Below are 20,911 nucleotides of genomic sequence, written 5' to 3' on the forward strand. Positions count from 1 at the left end.
AATCAACGTAAATTTGAGAGACTGATTTCTTTCCTTTATGACCACATAACCACCTTTAATGAAGCATTGATATATCTGATATATAGCACATTAAAATAGACAACTTTGAGCGTGTTTTTATACTCTGTACAATGATACTAATTTCCATAGAAAAACCTTGCAATATGAAGTATTATTGTACTTATTTCTCCAGAGAAATGTATTCAACTGAACTTGAATTTTGCTTTTATTGCATTGTGAGCTTCTGACCGAGGCAACTACAGCTTAGGTTTACTTAATTTAAATATCTCAAAATAGCATTTTATTTAGGAAAAGGTGCAACTTTCTTTGTTTTAGAAGGGTTTTTGTCACTAGGGAATGAGTGGGACTATTGATTGCTTTTGTATTGAACTTCTGCACAGACATTGAATGCTGGTTAGTGAAAATTCTTGTCAACACATTATATTTAGGGAAACAAATTTCTTTCAGAACTATTCTACCAATACTACTTAGACAAACACCTGTTGGGGAAGAGGCAAGGTAGAGCAGAGGTCTATTGATAGTTTGACAGCAGTGTCAGTGTATTCCTGTAGTTAACATTTGGTTTGGTATTTGTTTTTAGGATCCATAGGTAAGGCAGGAGAAAACATTGTGTTATTTTATTTCTAGTAGTTTTAGAATCTTGTTAGCTCCTAGATGTTAAATCCAGGTAGTCAGTTACAAATGTGTTTATCATTTTAACAGATGCTACAATCTCTAGCCTTAGTTAAACTGGCTATTTTAAATTATATTTGTAAAATGAAACTAGGTTTGTATGTGAGGAAGTAGCCTCCTCTTTTATGTGATACTAGAGTCCCGATCCACGAAATTTGTGCAAGAGTAGGCCTTCCTTCCCTCGAGTTGCTGGCACCCTGGACCTGGGCTTCCTTCTGGCCTCCGGCACCCAGGACCTGGCCTTTCCTCGCAGAGGGAGGCCCCGCCTACCCGCCGCAGCCTGCAGGTCAGTGGCCCGGGCCTCCCTCTGTGGGGTGATCATGGGGTGCTGGCTGGACCCCCAACCAATCACATTGCACCGTCTTGGCTGGCCTTGCACCTGAGGGTATCATAGCATCGTTCCACTGTTCGTTCACTGTTCTGCCATTCGGTCGATTTGCATATTATGCTTTTATTATGCACTATTGGCCTTGGGGGATGACTTGGTTATCACAGGGATCTGGCCTCAACTGGCAGCCGGACATCACTCTTGCAATCCAGGACCACTGGCTCCTAACCCCTCACCCACCTGCCTGCCAGATTGCCCTTAACCACTCTGCCTGCTGACCTGCTTGCCCCTAACTGCAGACCCCTGCCTTCTCACCCTCTGATTGCCTCCAGCTGTGTGGCGCGCCCCCCCCCCCGCCCCCCCAGCCTGCTCACCCCTAACTGCCCCACCCCCTGCTGGTCTGATTGCCCCCGTTGCCCAGCCTGATCACCCCCAACTGCCCTTCCCTCCTGGCTTGATCACCTCTAACCGCCTCTGGCTTGGCCTCACCACCAGGGCTTTGTCCGGAAGGATGTCCAGAAGGTCTCCAGGTCTAATTAGCATATTACCCTTTTATTAATATAGATGTTGTATCCACATGTAAAAGAGCCATGTGGAAGCTCAGCCAGTGTTGCCTAGTGGTTGAGCATTGATCCATGTACCAGCAGGTCATTGTTCGGTTCTGGTTCAGGGCACATGCCTGGTTTCAGGCATGTTTTTATACCTTCCTCTCCCTTCCTCTCTGAAGTCAGTAAAACACACACACATATATTAAAAGATTTATGGGTTTGAAAACTTGAGTACTGTGCTGATGTAGGTGTATTTGGGAAAATCCCAAGTAAGTAAGCTGTTGGAATATTTGAGAAAGTGGCATGCTTTGTGGCCAAAATGCTGTTCAGTGCTACTAGAATTTAAAATAGCAGATAGATAGAAGATCTATATTATTTTTTACTTAAAAAAAATATTTTATTGACTCTACAGAGAGGAAGGAAGAGGGATAGAGATCTAGAAACACCAATGAGAGAGGAACATCGACCAGCTGCCTCCTGCACACCCCCCACAGGGGATGCGCCCACAACCAAGGCACATGCCCTTGACCAGAATCGAACCTAGGACCTTTCAGTCTGCAGGCCGACGCTCTATTCACTGAACCTGTATGTTTCCCATCTGGAGATCAAACCCACAACCCAAATATGTGCCAGGAATGAAACTGACAACCTTTCAGTGCATGAGATGTCACTCAACCAACTGAGCCACTCTGGCTGGGCAGCAGTGATCTTCTGTATATAAAAGGCTGGTATGTAAATGTCCCCTTGGGAGTTCGACTTCCTTAGCTCCCTATGACATGCGCTGACAACTAGGGGCAGCGTGGAACCAAGGAAGGCCCCAGCCGGCAGCTGGGGAAGGAAGGCAGGCGGCAGGCCGGCCCTGATTGCCAGCCAGGCCTAGGGACCCTACCCGTGTGCACCAGGCCTCTAGTTTTTAATAAACACAAACAACATTGTTGATGAGAATTTATGAGAATGCTCTAAAAACCAGATTTGTGGTCAAGTGGAAACCAGGACAGATACTTACGAGTGAAAGTGCGTAATGGATCCAATAAACTTTATAAAGCAATAATTTCAGGACCATGACTCTTTCTATTTTTGGCTAGGCAGGGATCGGCAGCCTCACGGTGAAGCAAAACACTAATGATTCCTCTTTGAAGCCATGCTTAAAATACTTTGTGTGACAGTCTTTAGGTAAGCTAGCATCTGAAGATTAAGTGAATCTGAAGTGGCTTTAAAGAATGGGGGAGAATGTGCATCTATCCTCTTTGTGTCCCTTTCCCCCTTTTTCTTACTATTATTTTTCAATGTTAAGCATATAGCGATTGGCTAGAAAACTGCAAGGTAAAATATCCATTCTCCTAAATGTTTGAAAAGCAAGGACAGGGTATTTATTGTGAATGCAGAGTAAGTATTATACAAGAGAAAATTTAATAATATACGTGCCAATGAAACCTAGAAGATATATGGTAATCAGGTCTATTTGCTCTGCCTGAGCTTCTCAGTTGGTTGATCATTGTTCTGTGCCAGTTCAATTCCTGGTCAGGGCACTTTGAATATTTCTTAAATTGATAGCTTTGATCTTAAAATAGTGTAGGTAATTTCCTTTCTTCCTCTCTCCCTCACTCCCTCTCTCCCTCCTTTTCCTCCCTTCTCCTCTTTCCCCTCCCTCCTTCCCTCTCTTTGGTTAATATTCACCTGAGGATATTTTTCTTCTTTTAAAAAATTTTTAATTTAATTTTTTTTGTTTAAAGTTTTACATATGTCTCCTTTTTCCCCCACCTCCCAGCCATTCCCACCCCGGGCAAGCCCCCATCGCCCCAGTGTCTTGTGTCCATTGGTTATGCTAACATGCATACATACAAGTCTTTTGGTTGCTCTCTAACTCCCCTCCACCCCAACCTCCCCTGTCATTTGTCTCTGGATCTATTTTTGTTCATCAAATTATGTTCATCATTCCACATATGAATGAGATCATGTGATACTTATTTTTTCTCCAATTGGCTTATTTTGCTTATCGTAATACTCGCCAGTTACAATCATGCTGTTGCAGGTAAAAGTTCCTTCTTATTTTATAGCAGCATAGTATTCCATTGTGTATTCCATTCCTGATTTCACTCTTTGGGTGTGTAGGAGTTTGTGCCCTTGTCATCTGGAAATAGAAGTTTGTTCTAGCAAACAGTTTTTTAATTCACTAATCTGCTGATGGGCACTTAGGTTGTTTCCAAATTTTAGCTGTTGTAAATTATACAGCTATGAACATAAGGGTGCATATATCCTTTCTGATTGGTGTTTCTGGTTTCTTGGGATATAGCCCTAGGATATTTTTCCATTGAATTTTAGAAAGAGTGGAAGGGAGAGGGAGAAACAGAAACATCGATGTTTGAGAGAGACACCAATTGGTTGCCTCATGCACACAACCCGAGCAAGGCTGGGGAACCTGGAGCCGAGGTACGTGCCCTTGACCGGAATTGAACTCAGGACCTTGAGGCCACAGGCTGACGTTCCACCCATTGAACCAAACTGGCTAGGACTGTAGGTAATTTTTAAAAAATATTTTTGTATGGCAGCAATTAATATATGGTAAAATGGTATACATTTGTATCAAGCAAAGAGAAAATGCAAACAAAGGTGTAAGTTGCTTAAATGGTAGATTTGGAGTGGTTGGCAGTGTTTGGTTAAGTGGCTTTACAAGTTTATCTTATACTTTTGTGATTTGACAGTTAAATTTATTTGTGTTTGCCCAACTAGTGTGGTGCAGTGGTTCTGCATTGACCGGTGAGGTCATGATTTAATTCCCAGTCAGGGCACATCCTTGGGTTGTGGGCTTGATCCCCAGTGGCAGCTGATCAGTGATTCTCTCTCATTATTGATGAGAGAGAATCACTGATCACTCTCCTATCCCTTCCTTTCTGAGATCAACAAAAATATATTTAAAAAGACAAAAAGGTTTTACATACTGTTTATATTTAGTTGTTCAGTTCTTAGTTTATTGTTAGAACAAGCATCTTTTAAGGCTCTCATTTCTAATATGGGGGGAAAAAATGGTTACTTCCATTAAGTTGTTCAGTTCTTAGTTTATTGTTAGAACAAGCATCTTTTAAGGCTCTCATTTCTAATATGGGGGGAAAAAATGGTTACTTCCATTAAAGAAGCAGGTCTTTGTGTTGCTGGTTGGAGGGAGGAATCTTTTTAAGATCACATTCAATTGGGTGGGGATTTTTAGTGTTTTGTTTTTGCCTCAAATGGGTCTCTTTTAAACCTGATTTCACTCTTTGGGTGTGTAGGAGTTTGTGCCCTTGTCATCTGGAAATAGAAGTTTGTTCTAGCACAGTATGTTCAATACCTTTTACAATGTTTTAATTAAGATATAAATGTGTTACTTTATTTCATTGTCTTGAAGGCAAAATTTTTTTCCATATTTTTAACATCTCTGAAATTGGGTTGCTTCTTTCATTTGTTGATATCCTAGTTCTAATGACTCCTAACCATGGTACCTCTTTTTCTTTTTTTTAATATGTTTTATTGATTTTTTACAGATAGAAGGGAAAGAGATAGAGAGTTAGAAACATCGATGAGAGAGAAACATCGATCAGCTGCCTCCTGCACACCCCCTACTGGGGATGTGCCCACAACCAAGGTACATGCACTTGACCAGAATCAAACCTGGGACCTTTCAGTCCGCAGGCTGACGCTCTTATCCACTGAGCCAAACCGGTTTTGGCACTATGGTACTTCTTAATATCAGTGCTATTACGGATCATTGAAATGTGTTAATTACTAATTCCCCATTATCTGATATTCTGAAATATCCGTAAACTTTTTTATATTTCTCTTCCTCTGGTAATGAATTTTGATAATTGAATAAATACCTCAGTGTATCCTTTTTGTTCATAATTAGAGCAAACATTTACTATGTGCCAAGTACTGATCTGAGTCTTTCTCATTCATATGTGACATATGTATCATATATATATATGATCATTTCATTATGAGATTTATTGAATTTCATAGTTAAGAGGGATAACTAAAAATGTCAAGGTATTTAATGTAAAATATAAGGTTAAATGCTATCATAGGCCACCACAACAAACACTTTAAGATATAATTTAATCCTCACAACTCACTATGTGAAAGATATTAAAATATATTATGTAATCTCATTTTACAAAAGAGGAAGCTGAAAATAAGACAGGATAAGTAACTTGCCCAGAGTTATGACATAGATTGTAAGCAACAGAACTGGGGTTTGAACACATATCTGCCTGACTTCAGTGTTTCTGTGCCTAATGGCTTTAACTCTTTCTGGCTTTAGAAACTTGTATAACTTGGATTTTTAAAAACAAACAAAAAATACCTTTTTTGGCAGAGGGCAGGATGGAAGGTGAGGGAATCTGGCTTGTGGGGGGTGTCTATTTCTGTCCTAAGAATCTGTAAAGTGTTCAAAGAAGAGAAAATAATTGATTTTTATTCTTTTGCATATTAAGATGGTGATGGAATTTCCTGACAATGTTTTAAATCTTGATGGCCATCAAAATAATGGTGCACAACTAAAGCAGTTCATTCAGGTAATAGTTTTAAAAACCAATCTTTTAAAGTGTGTGTGTGTGTGTGTGTGTGTGTGTGTGTGTGTGTGTGTTTTAAAGAGTCATAGAAAATTTTAGCCGTAAGTATTAATTTTTTTTACCTAGGGCTCTCTAGGTCTTAGATTACATTGAAGTTGCTTTCTTTTATTATTGCTACTGTGAATATATTTATGTACTTTTCACATGAAAGAGATTAGATTTTGGTATTAACATTTTACATGTCTGTAAGGCTTTAATTTCACCAAGTCATTTTTCCTGGGTTTTAAAGATAAGGTATACAATTTTTCATTGAGAACTTGTTGATATTCTTTTATGGTAATTTTTATTCAAGTAAAAAAAAGTTAATCCTGTTTTGCGAGCTTTTTGATTATTTAATTCTTACGCAGTATGATACTTTATAATACACTATATATAATTAAGATAATGGAGGATAAATTGTTACTTTATTTCAGAATTCTGTTTCTACTTTTGGAGTAAACTTTAAATGAATGGTTAATAGTAAATGTGAGAAAAATTCATTTTAGGTATAAACTGTTTCATCTGGTTTTAGTAAAGCTGGAAGTAAAGTATAGGTTTTAGTAAAGTATAGTTATGTAACTATGACTCCATCCAGGTAGAAGTTAGGTACTAGAATTTTGCCCGTTTCTATACAGTTGTGGTTCTTAAGTCATTTTTCAACCTTGTCATAGCCAACAGGTAACATTCATGTGCATCAGCATTTTAGTTACTCATTGCAGGCTCCTATATAGGTACGATAGGCATTGTTCTCGCCCACTAATCCATAACACACCTGTCCATACCTCCAGGTTAAGAATTGCTGTTCTACATGATCACCCTAACTTGACTCCTATAGCTAAACATAGTATGTTTTTAAAAGTTGAGAAGACATTGTAAAGCTGCATTGTCTTTCCCTTTTTTTTTCCATTTAAAGCAAGAGTACTAAACGTAATATTTAAATAAACACTAAATTTTCAAATGCAGGGCTTCTTTTTGCTAGCTGGGGCATATCCTAAGCAGAGCTTTTTATAACCTAGTTTCTAGAAAGGCAGTTTATGCAGCAAACTCAGTATTGTATGGACAAAGCTGACCACCTTGCCTTTTAAAAAAATATGTTTTTATTGATTTTAGGAAGAAGGAGAGAGGGACAGAAGCATCAGTGGTGAGGGAGAATTATTGCTTGGCTGCATCCTGCATGTACCCTATTGGGGATTGAGCTCGAAACCTAGACATGTGCTCTGACCCAAAATTAAACCGCGACCTCCTAATTCATGGGTGGATGCTCAACCATTGAGCCACACTGGCCAGGCTACTTTGCTTTTTTGTGGATAGAGATGTCAAGCTTTGCCCAAGTTGTACTTAGAGCACAAGGATAGGAACAAGAAGTAGTAGTGAAAGAGTAATTTTATGTGTTTCTTAAGGATTCTTCATTTTTCTTTCAGCGACATAGTATGCTTAAACAACAAGATCTAAGCATTGCCATGGTGGTGACATCACGTGAAGTCTTGAGTGCACTTTCTCAGCTTGTCCCATGTGTTGGTTGTCGTCGCAGTGTGGAGCGCCTCTTTTCCCAGCTTGTAGAGTCTGGAAATCCTGCCCTTGAACCCCTGACAATAGGGCCCAAGGGAGTCTTGTCTGTAACTCGAAGCTGTATGACTGATGCAAAGAAACTTTATACATTATTTTATGTACATGGGTAAGTATAATAAAATAGGAAAAAATGGATTTGTTAAATTTTTTAACTTGGTGACAGTGTTAGTTTTTATTCTAAATTTGGTTGGAGCAAAGCTTGATTCCAAATCAGTAATTTTATTGAGTAACTTATATGTGCCAGTGACAATAAAATTTCTGTTTTCATGTGGGGAGAAGCAGGCCATAAACTAATAATTTGTCAGGTATGATATTGCAGAGAAAAATCAGTAAGGAAGATAGAGGATGAGTGGGTAGAATTAATAAAGAGGATGGTTAGGGAAGGCCTCCTATAAAATAACATTGAATATAGACTTGAATGAGGTGAGTGAACCATGTAGATATCTGGGGGAAGAGAAGGAGCTGCAAGTGTAAAGGTTCAGAAGTTGGAGGTCTCCTGACGTGTTTGAAGAACAGCAAGAAAGCCATTGAACAGCTGGAGCCAGATGAATGAAGGGAATAGTAATAAAAGTTGAGGTCAGAGGAGTAATAAAGGCCCAATTATGTAGTGCCATCTTGAGGCCTTTTTAAAAAAAAATATATATTTTATTGATTTTGTACAGAGAGGAAGGGAGAGAGATAGTTAGAAACATCAATGAGAGAGTGAGTCATTGATCAGCTGCCTCTTGCACGCCCCCTACTGGGGATATGCCCGCAACCAAGGCACATGCCCTTGACCGGAATCGAACCCGGGACCCTTCAGTCCCCAAGCCGACGCTCTATCCATTGAGAAAAACTGGTTTCGGCTTGAGTGAGATGGGAAGATTTGGGAGGGTTTTGATTTGAAGTTTGCGTTACTTTGACTTCTGTGTTGAGAATAAATGGAAAGATGGAGAAAAGGCAGATAAACGGGCTGTTTAATAATCAATGTGAGAGATAACAGGTAATAAAATGGTTGAATCCTGGTAGTAGTATTTTTGAGGAATGAACCACCATGAGATTTGGATAGATTGGATGTGGAGGAAGGTATCAGGGATGATTCTCAGAACAAATAGTTTCCATTTTCTGAGATGGATAAGAGTCGAAGGAACAATTTTACAGAGCTCACTTTTGGACATGTTAAATTTGATGAAAGTTTTACATGATAAGGGGGCCTTCATAAGGAAATAAGGTCCCAAAGAAGTGGTTAGGCATGAGCGTTTAAAAAAAATTATTGATTTGAGAGAGAGAAAGAGAGAAACGTTGATTTGTTGTTCCACTTATTTGTGCATTCATTGGTTGATTCTGGTATGTGCTCTGACTGGATTGAACCCACAATGTTGGCATATGAGGACGATGTTTTAACCCAGTGGTCGGCAAGCCGCGGCTCGGGAGCCATATGTGGCTCTTTGGCCCCTTGAGTGTTCTAATGCCACTTCTTCAAAATAGACTCTCCCAGGCCAAAAATCAACTTTTGCACATGGGTCAGAAGTTTCAATTGCACTGTACGTGTGCGCCCCTTGTGGTATTTTGTGGAAGAGCCACACTCAAGGGGCCAAAGAGCCGCATGTGGCTCATGAGCCGCCGTTTGCCGACCACTGCTCTAACCGAAGCTACGTGGACAGGGCTGGTGTGTTAAGTTTGAGATACCAATTTGGCATCCAAGTTGAGTTCAGAGAGCTCTGACTGAAAGATGTGTGTGTGTGTGTGTGTGTGTGTATTTAAAATATAACTAATATTTAAATTATAGTATATATTACATATAGTATATTAAACACAGACTCATACATATAAAATTTAAGACAATGATAAGAGATTTGATCATTAAAGGGTATATAAATAGGAAAAGAGAAAAGGTCTGGGGCTTTCTTGTTTAGAGGTGTTGGTAGAGACTGGATTTTTATTCTGTCTGAGAAAAGCTTTGGATGGTTTTTGAACAGAGAATAACATAATATGATTGTTGTTTTGAAAAGATTATTCCTGCTAAAACCGTGTATAGAGTGTTGGCCTGCGGACTGAAGGCTCCTGGGTTCGATTCCAGTCGGGGGCATGTACCTTGGTTGCAGGCACATCCCCAGTGGGGGGTGTGCAGGAGGCGGCTGAATAGATGTCTCTCTCTCATCGATGTTTCTGACTCTCTATCCCTCTCCCTTCCTCTGTAAAAAATCAATAAAATATATTAAAAAGAAAAGAAAAGATCATTCTAGCTGCTAAGTGTGAAGCCTTAGAATGTAAAGGCAAAAAGACCATTTGGGAGGCCAGCTGTTGCCATTGTCTAACCTAGAGAAAGAGAAGTTGGGCCAGGATGGTGGTGGTGATGGAGGTGATGAGAAGTGATTTGATTTTGAATATAAAGTTAAGAATTTATAGGCTTTCTTGATTAGTTGGATATAAGGTGTGGACGTTAGCTATAGATATTGTGTATTTGTATAAAATTTCTGTTGATGATTTCTCATCAAAGATGGTTAGTATATATTTAGATAATGCAGGGGATGAATGTGACATGCAATCTGGGAGAAAGAGTATGTTGAATAACATTTTGACAGAATGGAATGGAAGGCTGGTGTACAGATTAGAATTGGTTTGATAAGAAATTTTCTAAGTGATGTGTCTATAATAATTTAAATATAGTAAAAGGTGGTAAATAAATATTTGGAAATTTTAAAGAAAAATAAATATATTTATACAACTTTTATTTTATAAGGAGAGAAGGGGGAGAGAGGAACATTGATTTGTTGTTTCATTTATTTATGCATTTATTGATTCTTGTATGTGCCCTGACTAGGGATCAAACCCACAACCTTGGAGTATTGGGACGATGCTCTAACTGAGCTACCTGGGCAGGGCAAGAAAAATAAATATTAATCAAACCTTTAATGGTTTATTTTTAATTAGGTCCAAACTAAATGACATGATAGATGCTATTCCAAAAAGTAAAAAGAACAAGAGATGTCAGTTGCACTCCTTAGATACGCACAAACCAAAACCTTTGGGGTAAGTAGAATTGAATATCAAGATACTTTGTCATTGTTAAGATTATAAATGTTGATTATGTTTAATAAAAAGAAAACAAAGTTTTATTTCTTTAATTGATAACAAAAGTCAAAATATGTCTCCTATTTATGTAGGCCTTTTTGATACTTTTATAGGCTCTCAATATAGATTTGATTTTTTAAAAAAGTTTGCCTATGTAAATGTTTTAGAGGAAAGAAGTGGAGATGTTTGTGGAAATTGATGTAGCCAATATTAAGTTTTTTAAAGTAGTGTTATTCTTTGATTTATTTAATATTCATAATATATAAATTATTTATCTTATCAGAATAATTTATAAGGATTAAAAAAAGGCTTGAATCACTTATAACAATATTTATGTAACTAATTGGGGTTTTAGGTGTTAAGGAGAAGCCATGGATTTTGAAGAGAGTTTGTATAATGTAACTTTAGTTTTTGAAAGAATTGGATAATGAAAAAACTATACTTCTGAATTTAAAAAATTAGCTTTGAATATTTCCTCAGTAGTATTGACATCACTGTTGTATAGACATTTTCCTCCCTTGATAAAAAGACTTGAATGACAAAGTGGTGTTAATAATATATTAACAAGACTTTCTGTAATCAGAAACATTTTTTTTAATGTTATGAAAACTGTCAAACACATAGAAAAATAGAACATGAGCTTTCCCCCCAAATACCTTTTCCCAGATTCAGTAGTAGTTATCAATATTTGCCACATTTGTTTTTCTTATCTACCTTTTTCTTTGCTGAAGCACTTAAAAACAAGCCAGATATCATGTTGTTTTACTCTTGCACATTTCCACATGTATCTCTAAATATAAGGATATTTTCTTTCATACCGATAGTGCCATTATAACAGCTAACAAAATGAATTGTAATAATCCAATACTCAGTTTATAATCAAATATTTTACATGTCTCAAAAAATGTCTTTTTACTTTGATTTGCTAGCATCAGATTCCAAACAAAAATCATAATTACATGTCTATATGTGAGAGTACTGAGTCCAGTAAATAACCTAAAGTGGTTATCTAAGAATAACTGTTATTTCACATACCTGATTTAACAATATCTTAGAGAATTCCTGACTTTGTGAATCCAGAATTCAGTCTGATTTTCTCATTAGTCAGTAACCTTTACTGACCTTTTGGCTAAAGCTATAAAATAGAATTATATAATAAAAAGCCCGCCTTCTGTTTTGTTGTGCATATTCATTAAGGTACTAAAAAGCAACAGGTATCCCGACACCTTGTATATCTGTGTTCATTGCCACCTTCCTTCAAACACCAGTTTGCTCTGAATTCCATCTCTCGTGTTTTCAATTACTTTGTATTATTATTTACCTATTTTTATTAAGTTGACTCACAGTTCTGTTTTTCTGTTTAGTTTAAGATAAAACAAACTTCCACAGAGTTTATATCCCCATCACATCGAATGCCAAGTGTTTAGGTTGTTTGCTGAGTTATGGAATAGTATGAATGGAGTTAGTTGATCTTAAGCAGTGTCTCCTAAAATAGCTTCAGATATTCCCACATGATATATGAAAAGCAGACCGGGGAGTATAGTCTGCTTAGCCAAGATTCCCTCTCTTCTACTTTGGATGGTCACTGGATGGTCTTGAATACTTCTAGAGGCCCAGTACAAAAAATTTGTGCATGGGTTGGTCCCTAGGCCTGACCCTTGATCAGGGCCAATCGGGGCCAGGCCAATCAGGGCCAGGCTGGAGAGGAGATTATGGTTGCCAGGTGGGCGTGGAAGGAACTGACACAGGACACTGCCATTGTTGTTTCTGTGTGATTCCCTGCCTCCTCCCTCCCCCCTTCTCTTACTGCTGCAGCTGGGTGGCAGGCCGATTGGCGTCTGCCGGTTGCGGGGAGGGACAGAGCACAGACCGTTTGCCGCCAGCCCCAAGGAGGGAGCTGGCCCTTGACAACCCTGGGAAAGGGACCACATCCCCTGTCACCCACCTCCAGTTCCCCATCCCAGCCCAGGGGCCGGCCCCCTCTCCCCCATTGGGGTATACTGGCTACGGGGAGGGACTGTAGGAGATTGGTAAGTGGGGGGAGGTTGGCTGTGGGAGCACACTGACCACCAGGGGGCAGCTCCTGCATTGAGCGTTTGCCCCCTGATGATCAGTGCATGTCATAGCGACTGGTCATTCCAGTGGTTCCTGTCGCTTAGGCTTTTATATATATATGATTCTCCATTTATATATTTTTACTTTCCCCCCTTTTCTGTTTAGACTTTATCCAGGGAAAGTATAATCCATTCTATTAGGTTTCAGCCTAACTTAATTGCAACAATCCAGTTTAGTCTTCCTGAGAGTTTTCTCATAACCATGCAAGTAAAACCAAGTGGTTTTTTTTTGTCTGGGCGTAAGTTTGAGATTTGAAAGGAAGAAAGGTCTAGGCCAGAGTTATAGGCCTACAGCTGATGATCAGAGGCTACTTTAGAGAATGAGATAAAATCACCAAGAGGAAGAGTAGACTAAGACAAAAGAATGCTGAGGATTCAATATAGTAGTAGAAAAGAAGTCAGTAAGGAAACTTGAGAAAGTATGGCCAGAGAGGTAAGCTGACGACATTGGTGATCTTGATGAGCAGTTCTGTGACTGAGGGGAAGCAGAATTCAGATTGGGACATTGGTGATCTTGATGAGCAGTTCTGTGACTGAGGGGAAGCAGAATTCAGATTGGAATGGGTAGAAAAGTGAATACATTGTAAAGTTGTAAGGGATTAAGCTGTGAATGGAAAGTATGGGAGTAGAACAAGGAAGTGGAAGACTTTCAAAAAGTTTCATCTTGTAAGGAAGGATTGATATAAAAACATTTGGTCTACAGAGATTATGGATAAAATATTTGAGCTGTGTAATCTTTTTAAAAAGTTTTTTTTAAGAATACTTTTACATCTCTGTAGAATAGTCATTCTACAGCACTAATTTCATGAACGTCTTCCTTAATTATGAGAACTTGAGTTTAAAAGTTATTTAGTTTCAGGAGATTATGGATCACTCAAGCACAATTAGAAAAAGGAAATATGGGAGTTGAGAGAAGAAGGATGTCATATGGGAGGCAGAGCAGGAGTTGAGGTTATGTTTAAAAAATAAGGAGCACTGAACCTTGACCTCTGAGCCCTTATGAGAGGGAGTAGGGAGCTGAATTACATATATGGCCTTACATGGCGGGCAGGTGGTTGAAAAATACTTACTTAGCTATATAGAGTAGGATAAGTAAAGATTCTGAGGTTTTTTTAATCTCAAGCATCCAAAGAAAGGACTGTAGTGAGACCTGCAGAAGAACAGGGAGCTAGTTATTCAGAATTATGAAAAATTAAGAAGAATATAATTGAATGGAATATACACATACATTTCTTTTGAAATGCACAATGCAGTTAAGCAAAATGCATGACAGCACCACATTGAAACCCTTGGAGGAGAGTCTTAAGTTTTAAAAAATTATTTGTATAGTACTTATTACTAATTTAGGCTGTGTAAAGTATTTTAGTATGCGATTTTTATTTTAGTAACTATAAGAATTTATTTACTAATTAGATTAATCTGTGACTTTCCCAGCTTAAATGTGAAGATAGATAAACATTTTGTTGCATGGACTAGCTACAAAATTACATTGAGTAGATCAAAACTTGTTTTAATTTTTAATATGTGGAATATTGATCTATGTTTATAGGTGAAAATACAAATTTTTTCAGCCCTTTTCACTTTAAAACATTCCAAGTACATTTACTCATAAAATGCTTAGTATATTAACCAGTTGCTACCTTGATAAATATAAATGTTAAATTGTATCAGGTAAACTTAATAGTTGAGCAGGAGTTTTTATATAAAGATATAAGCACATGTTTAAACAACATTTTAATATGGTTAAAAGGAATATATAATTATATATAAAAATTTTCAAACTCATTTAATATTTTAATGTATTAAAAATTTCATGATTTTAATAGACTATAGAAATTATAACTTCAGATAATCTCAGTGTCACTAAGCTTTGTACTATACTGTACTACAGTGAAGGGAGCAGTAGCAGTGTCAGTTCAGAGAAGTTAAGTACAGATAAGAGAAGTAGTGAAGACCACAGGAAGGACAGCAAGTGTAGGATCATTTTGCATTATGGACCTTCCCAGGGAACAGCCAGGTAAAATCAAGCAATACTTTACTCTGCTTTTTTTTTCTTTTACTATTATATTATTTCTCCTTCTTACTAATATTTTTTTCTGTCTGCAGAGGTTGTTGGATGGACGTATGGGAACTAATGTCCCAAGAATGCAGAGATGAAGTAGTTTTAATTGACTCTAGTTGTCTTTTAGAAACACTAGAAACATATCTTCGAAAACACAGGTAAGTGTCAAGGTCATCACCATATAGTTGGAAGGTGCCTTAGCTGTTTGTCATCCAGAGTAACCTGTCACTGACCTCCATATAATAGTACTCCAGGCTTTCCATTAATACCTGGCCCCAGGCAGAGCTTAACGTTAAGGTAGACAATTCTTTTATGGTATGAATCTGTGTTAGCTTTCGTGTTTAGCCACCATCTCCTTTTTTGGGGGTAATTTTTATCTTAGTTCCATGTCAGCCTTTCAAGAAACAAAATGATTGAGTAGTGTACTTAATTTAGAAATTCTACTCTTTCTTTTTATGACAAGCGTTTCATAACATTTTCAAAATTAAAGTTAAATTAGTAATGTTTTGAACCTTTTCTATATTTTCTTCTATATAGTAATATTCTATAAATTTTTTGTCAAAACAAAAATGGAGTTGGAATTTCTGTGCTTCATGTACTATAAAAGTACAGATTTTTTAGAATGCTACTTAAGTGTCATTAACATTTGAAAATTTGTAGGGAGTGGAGAGTGCAGTAGGAAAGGAAACTGGTGAGGGAGCTATTTAGAGATGGCGCTCTTACGGGGACTTGATGTCATCTATATATATAAAAAACCAGGGACATTTATGCTGTAAGGATACCCACTGTGGCCAGCGAACCAGTTGAGGGGTGGGGCCAGCGGCCAAACTCCTGCGGCCCCTGATCAGCCTCTCCGATCCTGATTGAGGTTGGGGCAGCCAGCCTGAAGTCCCTCCCACCCAACCTGCCCCACCCCTGATGGACCCCCAACCATCCTGACTGGCCCTCAGCCCCTCCCCCCAGTCAGCTCCGCCCCCAATTGACCCCCCTCCTACCACACCAATCGGGTGAGGCCAGCTGGCCAATCACTCATGGCTCCTCCCCCAGGCTGCTGCCCCCTTCAGGGGCGGGGCCTGCGAGCCCATGGCCCACAGCCTCTCATGGCTAGCCCCACCCCTGATCAGCCCCCACCACCCTGATTGGCCTGCGGCCCTTTCCTACAGTCCGCCCCCAGCAGGCCTGGCCCATATCTGGCCCATTTGGGGTGGGGTGGTGGACCAGCCTCCTGCCATCTCCTGCCATCTCCTGCCATCTCCTTCCTATAGGACTGGCCCTGAGCCAATGATAGTATTCATGCACTGGGCCTCCAGTATCTATTATAAAATTATCACCTCTTCTAGTGTCTGATATTTTTCTCTCCTTTGTTTTCTTCTAGGAGTTTTATAGTTTCAGGTTTTAATGTTTAGGTCTTTAACCCATTTCCAGTTAACTTTTTAGTTTTACTTGTCATTACTACAATACCTCTGTTTACCAAGTGGGCTTAGAGCTTCTATTTTAACCTGTATTCATTTCAGGAAACAGTTATTTCTATAGGGCCAGAAAGATGTGTGTATCAAACTAATGCATGGCAGCATAAGGGTAAATACTATAGTAAGAAGTGTAAATCAAATCAGAGGAACACAGGAAGTTTGAATTCTAGTTATAGGAATTGCAAAAGGTTTCTTTTTACACGTACATACATATATATATTTGATGATTTTTAAAGAGGAAGGGAGAGAGAGAGAAAAATTGATAGCGAAATGTTGCACGCTCCCCACTGGGAGCCCGTAACCTAGGCATATGCTCTGACCCATAGTCAAACCAGCAACCTTTTGGTGCATGGGACGACTCAACCAACTGAGCCACACTGACAGGGCACAAAAGGCTTCTTCAGGAAGGACTTGATTTAGACAAATGGAGCTCTAGTTATACCTCATGTAATATCTAAAGTTGTATTTACCTTACATGTATGTGTTATCCTTTGTGTAAGGAAGCTTTTAAAAAATGCCATGCAGCCTTTGCCTGGTTACTCAGTGATTAGAGCATGAGCCTGCGGACTGAAAGATCACAGGTTCAATTCCAGTCAAGGGCATGTATCTCAGTTGCAGGCTCAATCTCTGGCCCTGGTTGAGGTGCCACACCAATTGATTAGTATCTTTCACATCGATGTTTCTCTCTCTTTGTCTCTCCCCCTCCCTTCCACTCTAAAAATCAATGGGGGAAAAATTCTCAGGTGAGGATTAATTAAAAAAAAAAATACTGTTAGGCCGGGACCGGTTTGGCTCAATGGATAGAGCGTCGGCTTGGGGACTGAAGGGTTCCGGGTTCGATTCCGGTCAAGGGCATGTGCCTTGGTTGCGGGCATATCCCCAGTGGGGGGTGTGCAGGAGGCAGCTGATCGATGACTCTCTCTCATCGATGTTTCTGACTCTCTATCTCTCTCCCTTCCTCTCTGTACAAAATCAATAAAATATATTTAAAAAAAAATACTGTTAGGACTGTGTCATTGTCTAGTACACTGTTATATCCCTCATGAAATAATTACACAGCCAGTTCTTAATTTTGAGGTTTTTTTCCTCTTCAACAGGTTTTGCACTGATTGCAAAAATAAAGTCCTCCGAGCATACAATATCCTTATTGGTGAACTCGATTGCAGCAAAGAGAAGGGCTACTGCGCTGCACTGTATGAGGGTCTGCGGTGCTGTCCACATGAACGACACATTCATGTTTGCTGTGAAACGGACTTCATTGCACATCTTCTGGGTCGTGCTGAGCCAGAGTTCGCAGGAGGGTATGAGTATGTAATTTGCTAGAATGGGCTATCTAGCGCTTTGCTTCATTTTATTACTGAAAGTTTATTTTCATCACCTTTTTTCATCAGTACATATAATGTCTATAAAGTGTGTCTGTAAAATTTTGCTTTCTTTAAAATGTGCATTTCTCAATTGACTAAGTGAAAATAGGGAGAACGTGTTTTGTGGTGTTGGATTCAGTTCTCTGCTCCTTGTTGCTTGAAGTAGGCAGACTTTTTTTTTGGCTTACATTATTATAGATGATCATTTTCATTTGAAAATGATTAGAAGGGATAGTTTTCCTCCTTCATCCATGCATTTTCATATTTAAATGTTGTTTATAATGATGGTTTCTGCATTGGAAGTCAGGCCTTTGCAATAGGGGGTTATAAAGTACTTTATTAATGTAACTCATGAACTGTGTATATTACTATTAAGTTACATAGGAACTTAAAATTTTGTCTGTGGCTTTGTTGTGAAAATAATATCAGGGAAAGGTGTTTATAGGATAAATGGAACCCATTTCCCTTTGTCTTTTGTGTAGCAGCTTTCATTTGAGTGCCAGGTTCTGTCAGGCATTTAGAATACAAATGCTCTTTTACCACTGAGGTTCTGTGAACACTTCTGAAGATTGGCTTAGGGGGCTTTTGCCCCTGATTGAGTCATTTCAGCATTGCCTTTCTCCATTCACCTCAAAAAAGAAACAAAACCCAAACAGACATCTGCTATAATTGGAAGGTTAGAGAAACTGTCATGTCTACCACGAGCTGGACACTTTTATGTGACTTCTCTTTGCCCCCAAACCATCTATTTAGGGCCAGTTCCTGAATTACCTTATTTTTAGTAATATTAGGACTTAGCTCTATCTGCATGTATATTTCTCATTTTTAAAATACATGTGTACTTGTGTGTTTATGCATTAATTGAATTTGAATGTATAACTACCTTGTTACTAGGTTAATAGGAAGATTGTGTTTAAAATCTGAACTTGCAGGTGTGTTATTCACCTTTTACTGTTCCAATTAAAGGAGTTATGTATAATTTGCTCTCCTTTATAGGCGGAGAGAACGGCATGCTAAGACAATAGATATAGCTCAAGAAGAAGTTCTGACTTGCTTGGGAATTCATCTTTATGAAAGACTGCATCGGATCTGGCAAAAACTACGAGCAGAAGAGCAGACGTGGCAGATGCTTTTCTATCTTGGTGTTGATGCTCTACGTAAAAGTTTTGAGGTAAGAACAATGGGCTGCTTCAGTGTCCAAAATTGCTTATTGGACTGACTCTTAGTGTAAGCCACCAGGCTCACCTTGCCTCAGAGCGCTGCAGTCCAGTGTTGTGTCTTTTGGGGGGTTAGGGAAGAAGTTTTCTGGGTAAGTGGAATTTAGAAGAAGTTTGTGGGTTTTTCTTTGTTTTGTCTGCCTTGGCTTTGTAGACTTTCTCAGAGTAGAAAACTGAAGTTTGTTATTATTTAACAAGATGCTGCCATGAAGCATAACTAATGAAAAGTCAAAAGCAGCTAAAAAATAAACAAATTTAGAAACCTTTAATGAGTCCTAGTATGCTTGCTGATGCCCAATAATATGAAGTAAATGCTGTCAAAATGCCGTGATGTAAGAACTACTTCTTAGAAGTACACTGGCAGCTCTTTATAATGTTGGTATTGGGTTAAGTGCTTGTGTTTTTTTCAGTTAAACACTATAGAACATAAATTTTTGGCTAGTGAATATTTTGTTATAGTGTAGGACATGGTTATAATCCTTTATTTGGTTCACCAGTCCCTTCTGAAAAGGGTATGAAGCTACACACCCCTTTTTCAGAAGCCTATCGTGCGCTGTTCTAGGCGGTCTGAGGAGATTTGTACTAGTTCTTGCTGAACAGAGTTCTTACCCTTTTTCTCCCTGTATGTTCGTGTCTTCAATAACTAGATCATTTAATGGGGTTAAATAGTTTTCTCATTATGTGACGAAATGAATGCTTTGCTGTGTTAAAATTTTGAAATTAGGAGAAAAATTTTGAAATTAGAATATGCTGGTGTGTATAAGTCTGCCTTTCCCATACGGATTAGTTGTATATTCACTTTCTGTGTAGATTTTACGTCTGTAATCACTTAAGGTATTAATATTTGAAATTCTTTGTGGGGATTATGTGACAGAATTGCAACGTGAAATAATCAGCTTCTGTGTTTGTGGTATCATTTAAAGTTAACAAATGAGAATGTTCATGAAAAATAAAGGAAGTTTTGAGCACAATTATTCATTTTCAACTTTTGTTTTTGTAATAGATGACTGTGGAAAAAGTACAAGGTATTAGCCGATTGGAACAACTTTGTGAAGAATTTTCAGAGGAGGAACGAGTAAGAGAACTCAAGCAAGAAAAGAAACGTCAAAAGCGGAAGAATAGACGAAAAAATAAATGTGTGTGTGACATTCCTACTCCCCTCCAAACAGCAGAGGAGAAGGAAGTAAGCCAAGAGAAGGTAGGATTTCTTAATATTGACTCATGAATACTTAATATTGCTTTTTGCTAGATTTTGGCATTTTTTACCATCCCTTTTCCAGAATGTGAGTACCAGCCTTTTTTCCTATTATAAACTGGATTTTTCCTATTAAAATCCAAATTTTCTAGTCAGGTGTTTGTTTTATAAAGATGGTTATCTTTTTTTAAAATCTTCATCTGAGAATATTTTTCCATTGATTTTTAAAAATATATATATTTTATTGATTTTTTACAGAGAGGAAGGAGAGAGATAGTTAGAAACATCAATGAGAGAGAAACACTGATCAGCTGCCATCTGCACACCCCCCACCAGGGATGTGCCCGCAACCAAGGTACATGCCCTTGACCGGAATCAAACCTAGGACCCTTTGGTCTGCAGGCCGAGGCTCTATCAACAGAGTCAAACTGGCTATCTTTTCCCTGACCTTGGTATATTGTTAGGTCAAAGTTAACTCCAGGAGGTGATGGTTCGATTCTCAGCCAGGGCATATGCCTGGATTGCAGGCTTAATCTCCATTTTGGGGTATATGGAGGTAGCTACCAATGATTCTTTTCCATCATTGATGTTTCTATCTCTTTCTTCCTTTCTGAAATCAATAAAAATATATATATAAAAAAAAAAAGTTAACTCCAAACATGACCTAGAGCAGTTCTCACTTTTTGCTCTTATGACCTGTTTGCATTCTTAAAAA

The 20,911-nt window shown here is 38.5% G+C and overlaps 1 protein-coding gene across 12 annotated transcripts in view; it reads left to right on the plus strand.

Moving 5' to 3' along the window:
- The window catches only part of GGNBP2 (gametogenetin binding protein 2), a 29,928-nt gene that overhangs the window by 2,557 nt on the left and 6,460 nt on the right, over positions 1 to 20,911 (plus strand). For 6 of the 12 annotated variants that reach the window (XM_036450844.2, XM_036450849.1, XM_036450853.2 and 3 more), the window contains 8 exons: positions 6,036 to 6,116; positions 7,574 to 7,827; positions 10,635 to 10,733; positions 14,781 to 14,906; positions 14,996 to 15,109; positions 17,518 to 17,727; positions 18,781 to 18,955; positions 20,005 to 20,199. In XM_036450844.2, the coding sequence (XP_036306737.1) occupies positions 6,036 to 6,116; positions 7,574 to 7,827; positions 10,635 to 10,733; positions 14,781 to 14,906; positions 14,996 to 15,109; positions 17,518 to 17,727; positions 18,781 to 18,955; positions 20,005 to 20,199 (1,254 nt within the window). Of the gene's footprint in view, positions 1 to 2,668; positions 2,676 to 6,035; positions 6,117 to 7,573; positions 7,828 to 10,634; positions 10,734 to 14,780; positions 14,907 to 14,995; positions 15,110 to 17,517; positions 17,728 to 18,780; positions 18,956 to 20,004; positions 20,200 to 20,911 lie in introns of those variants that run through there. The other 6 variants (XM_045586408.1, XM_036450846.1, XM_036450845.2 and 3 more) reach the window with 6 other exon arrangements.

The sequence above is a fragment of the Pipistrellus kuhlii genome, unplaced genomic scaffold (assembly GCF_014108245.1).
Source record: "Pipistrellus kuhlii isolate mPipKuh1 unplaced genomic scaffold, mPipKuh1.p scaffold_m20_p_22, whole genome shotgun sequence".
Taxonomy (NCBI): Eukaryota; Metazoa; Chordata; class Mammalia; order Chiroptera; family Vespertilionidae; genus Pipistrellus; species Pipistrellus kuhlii.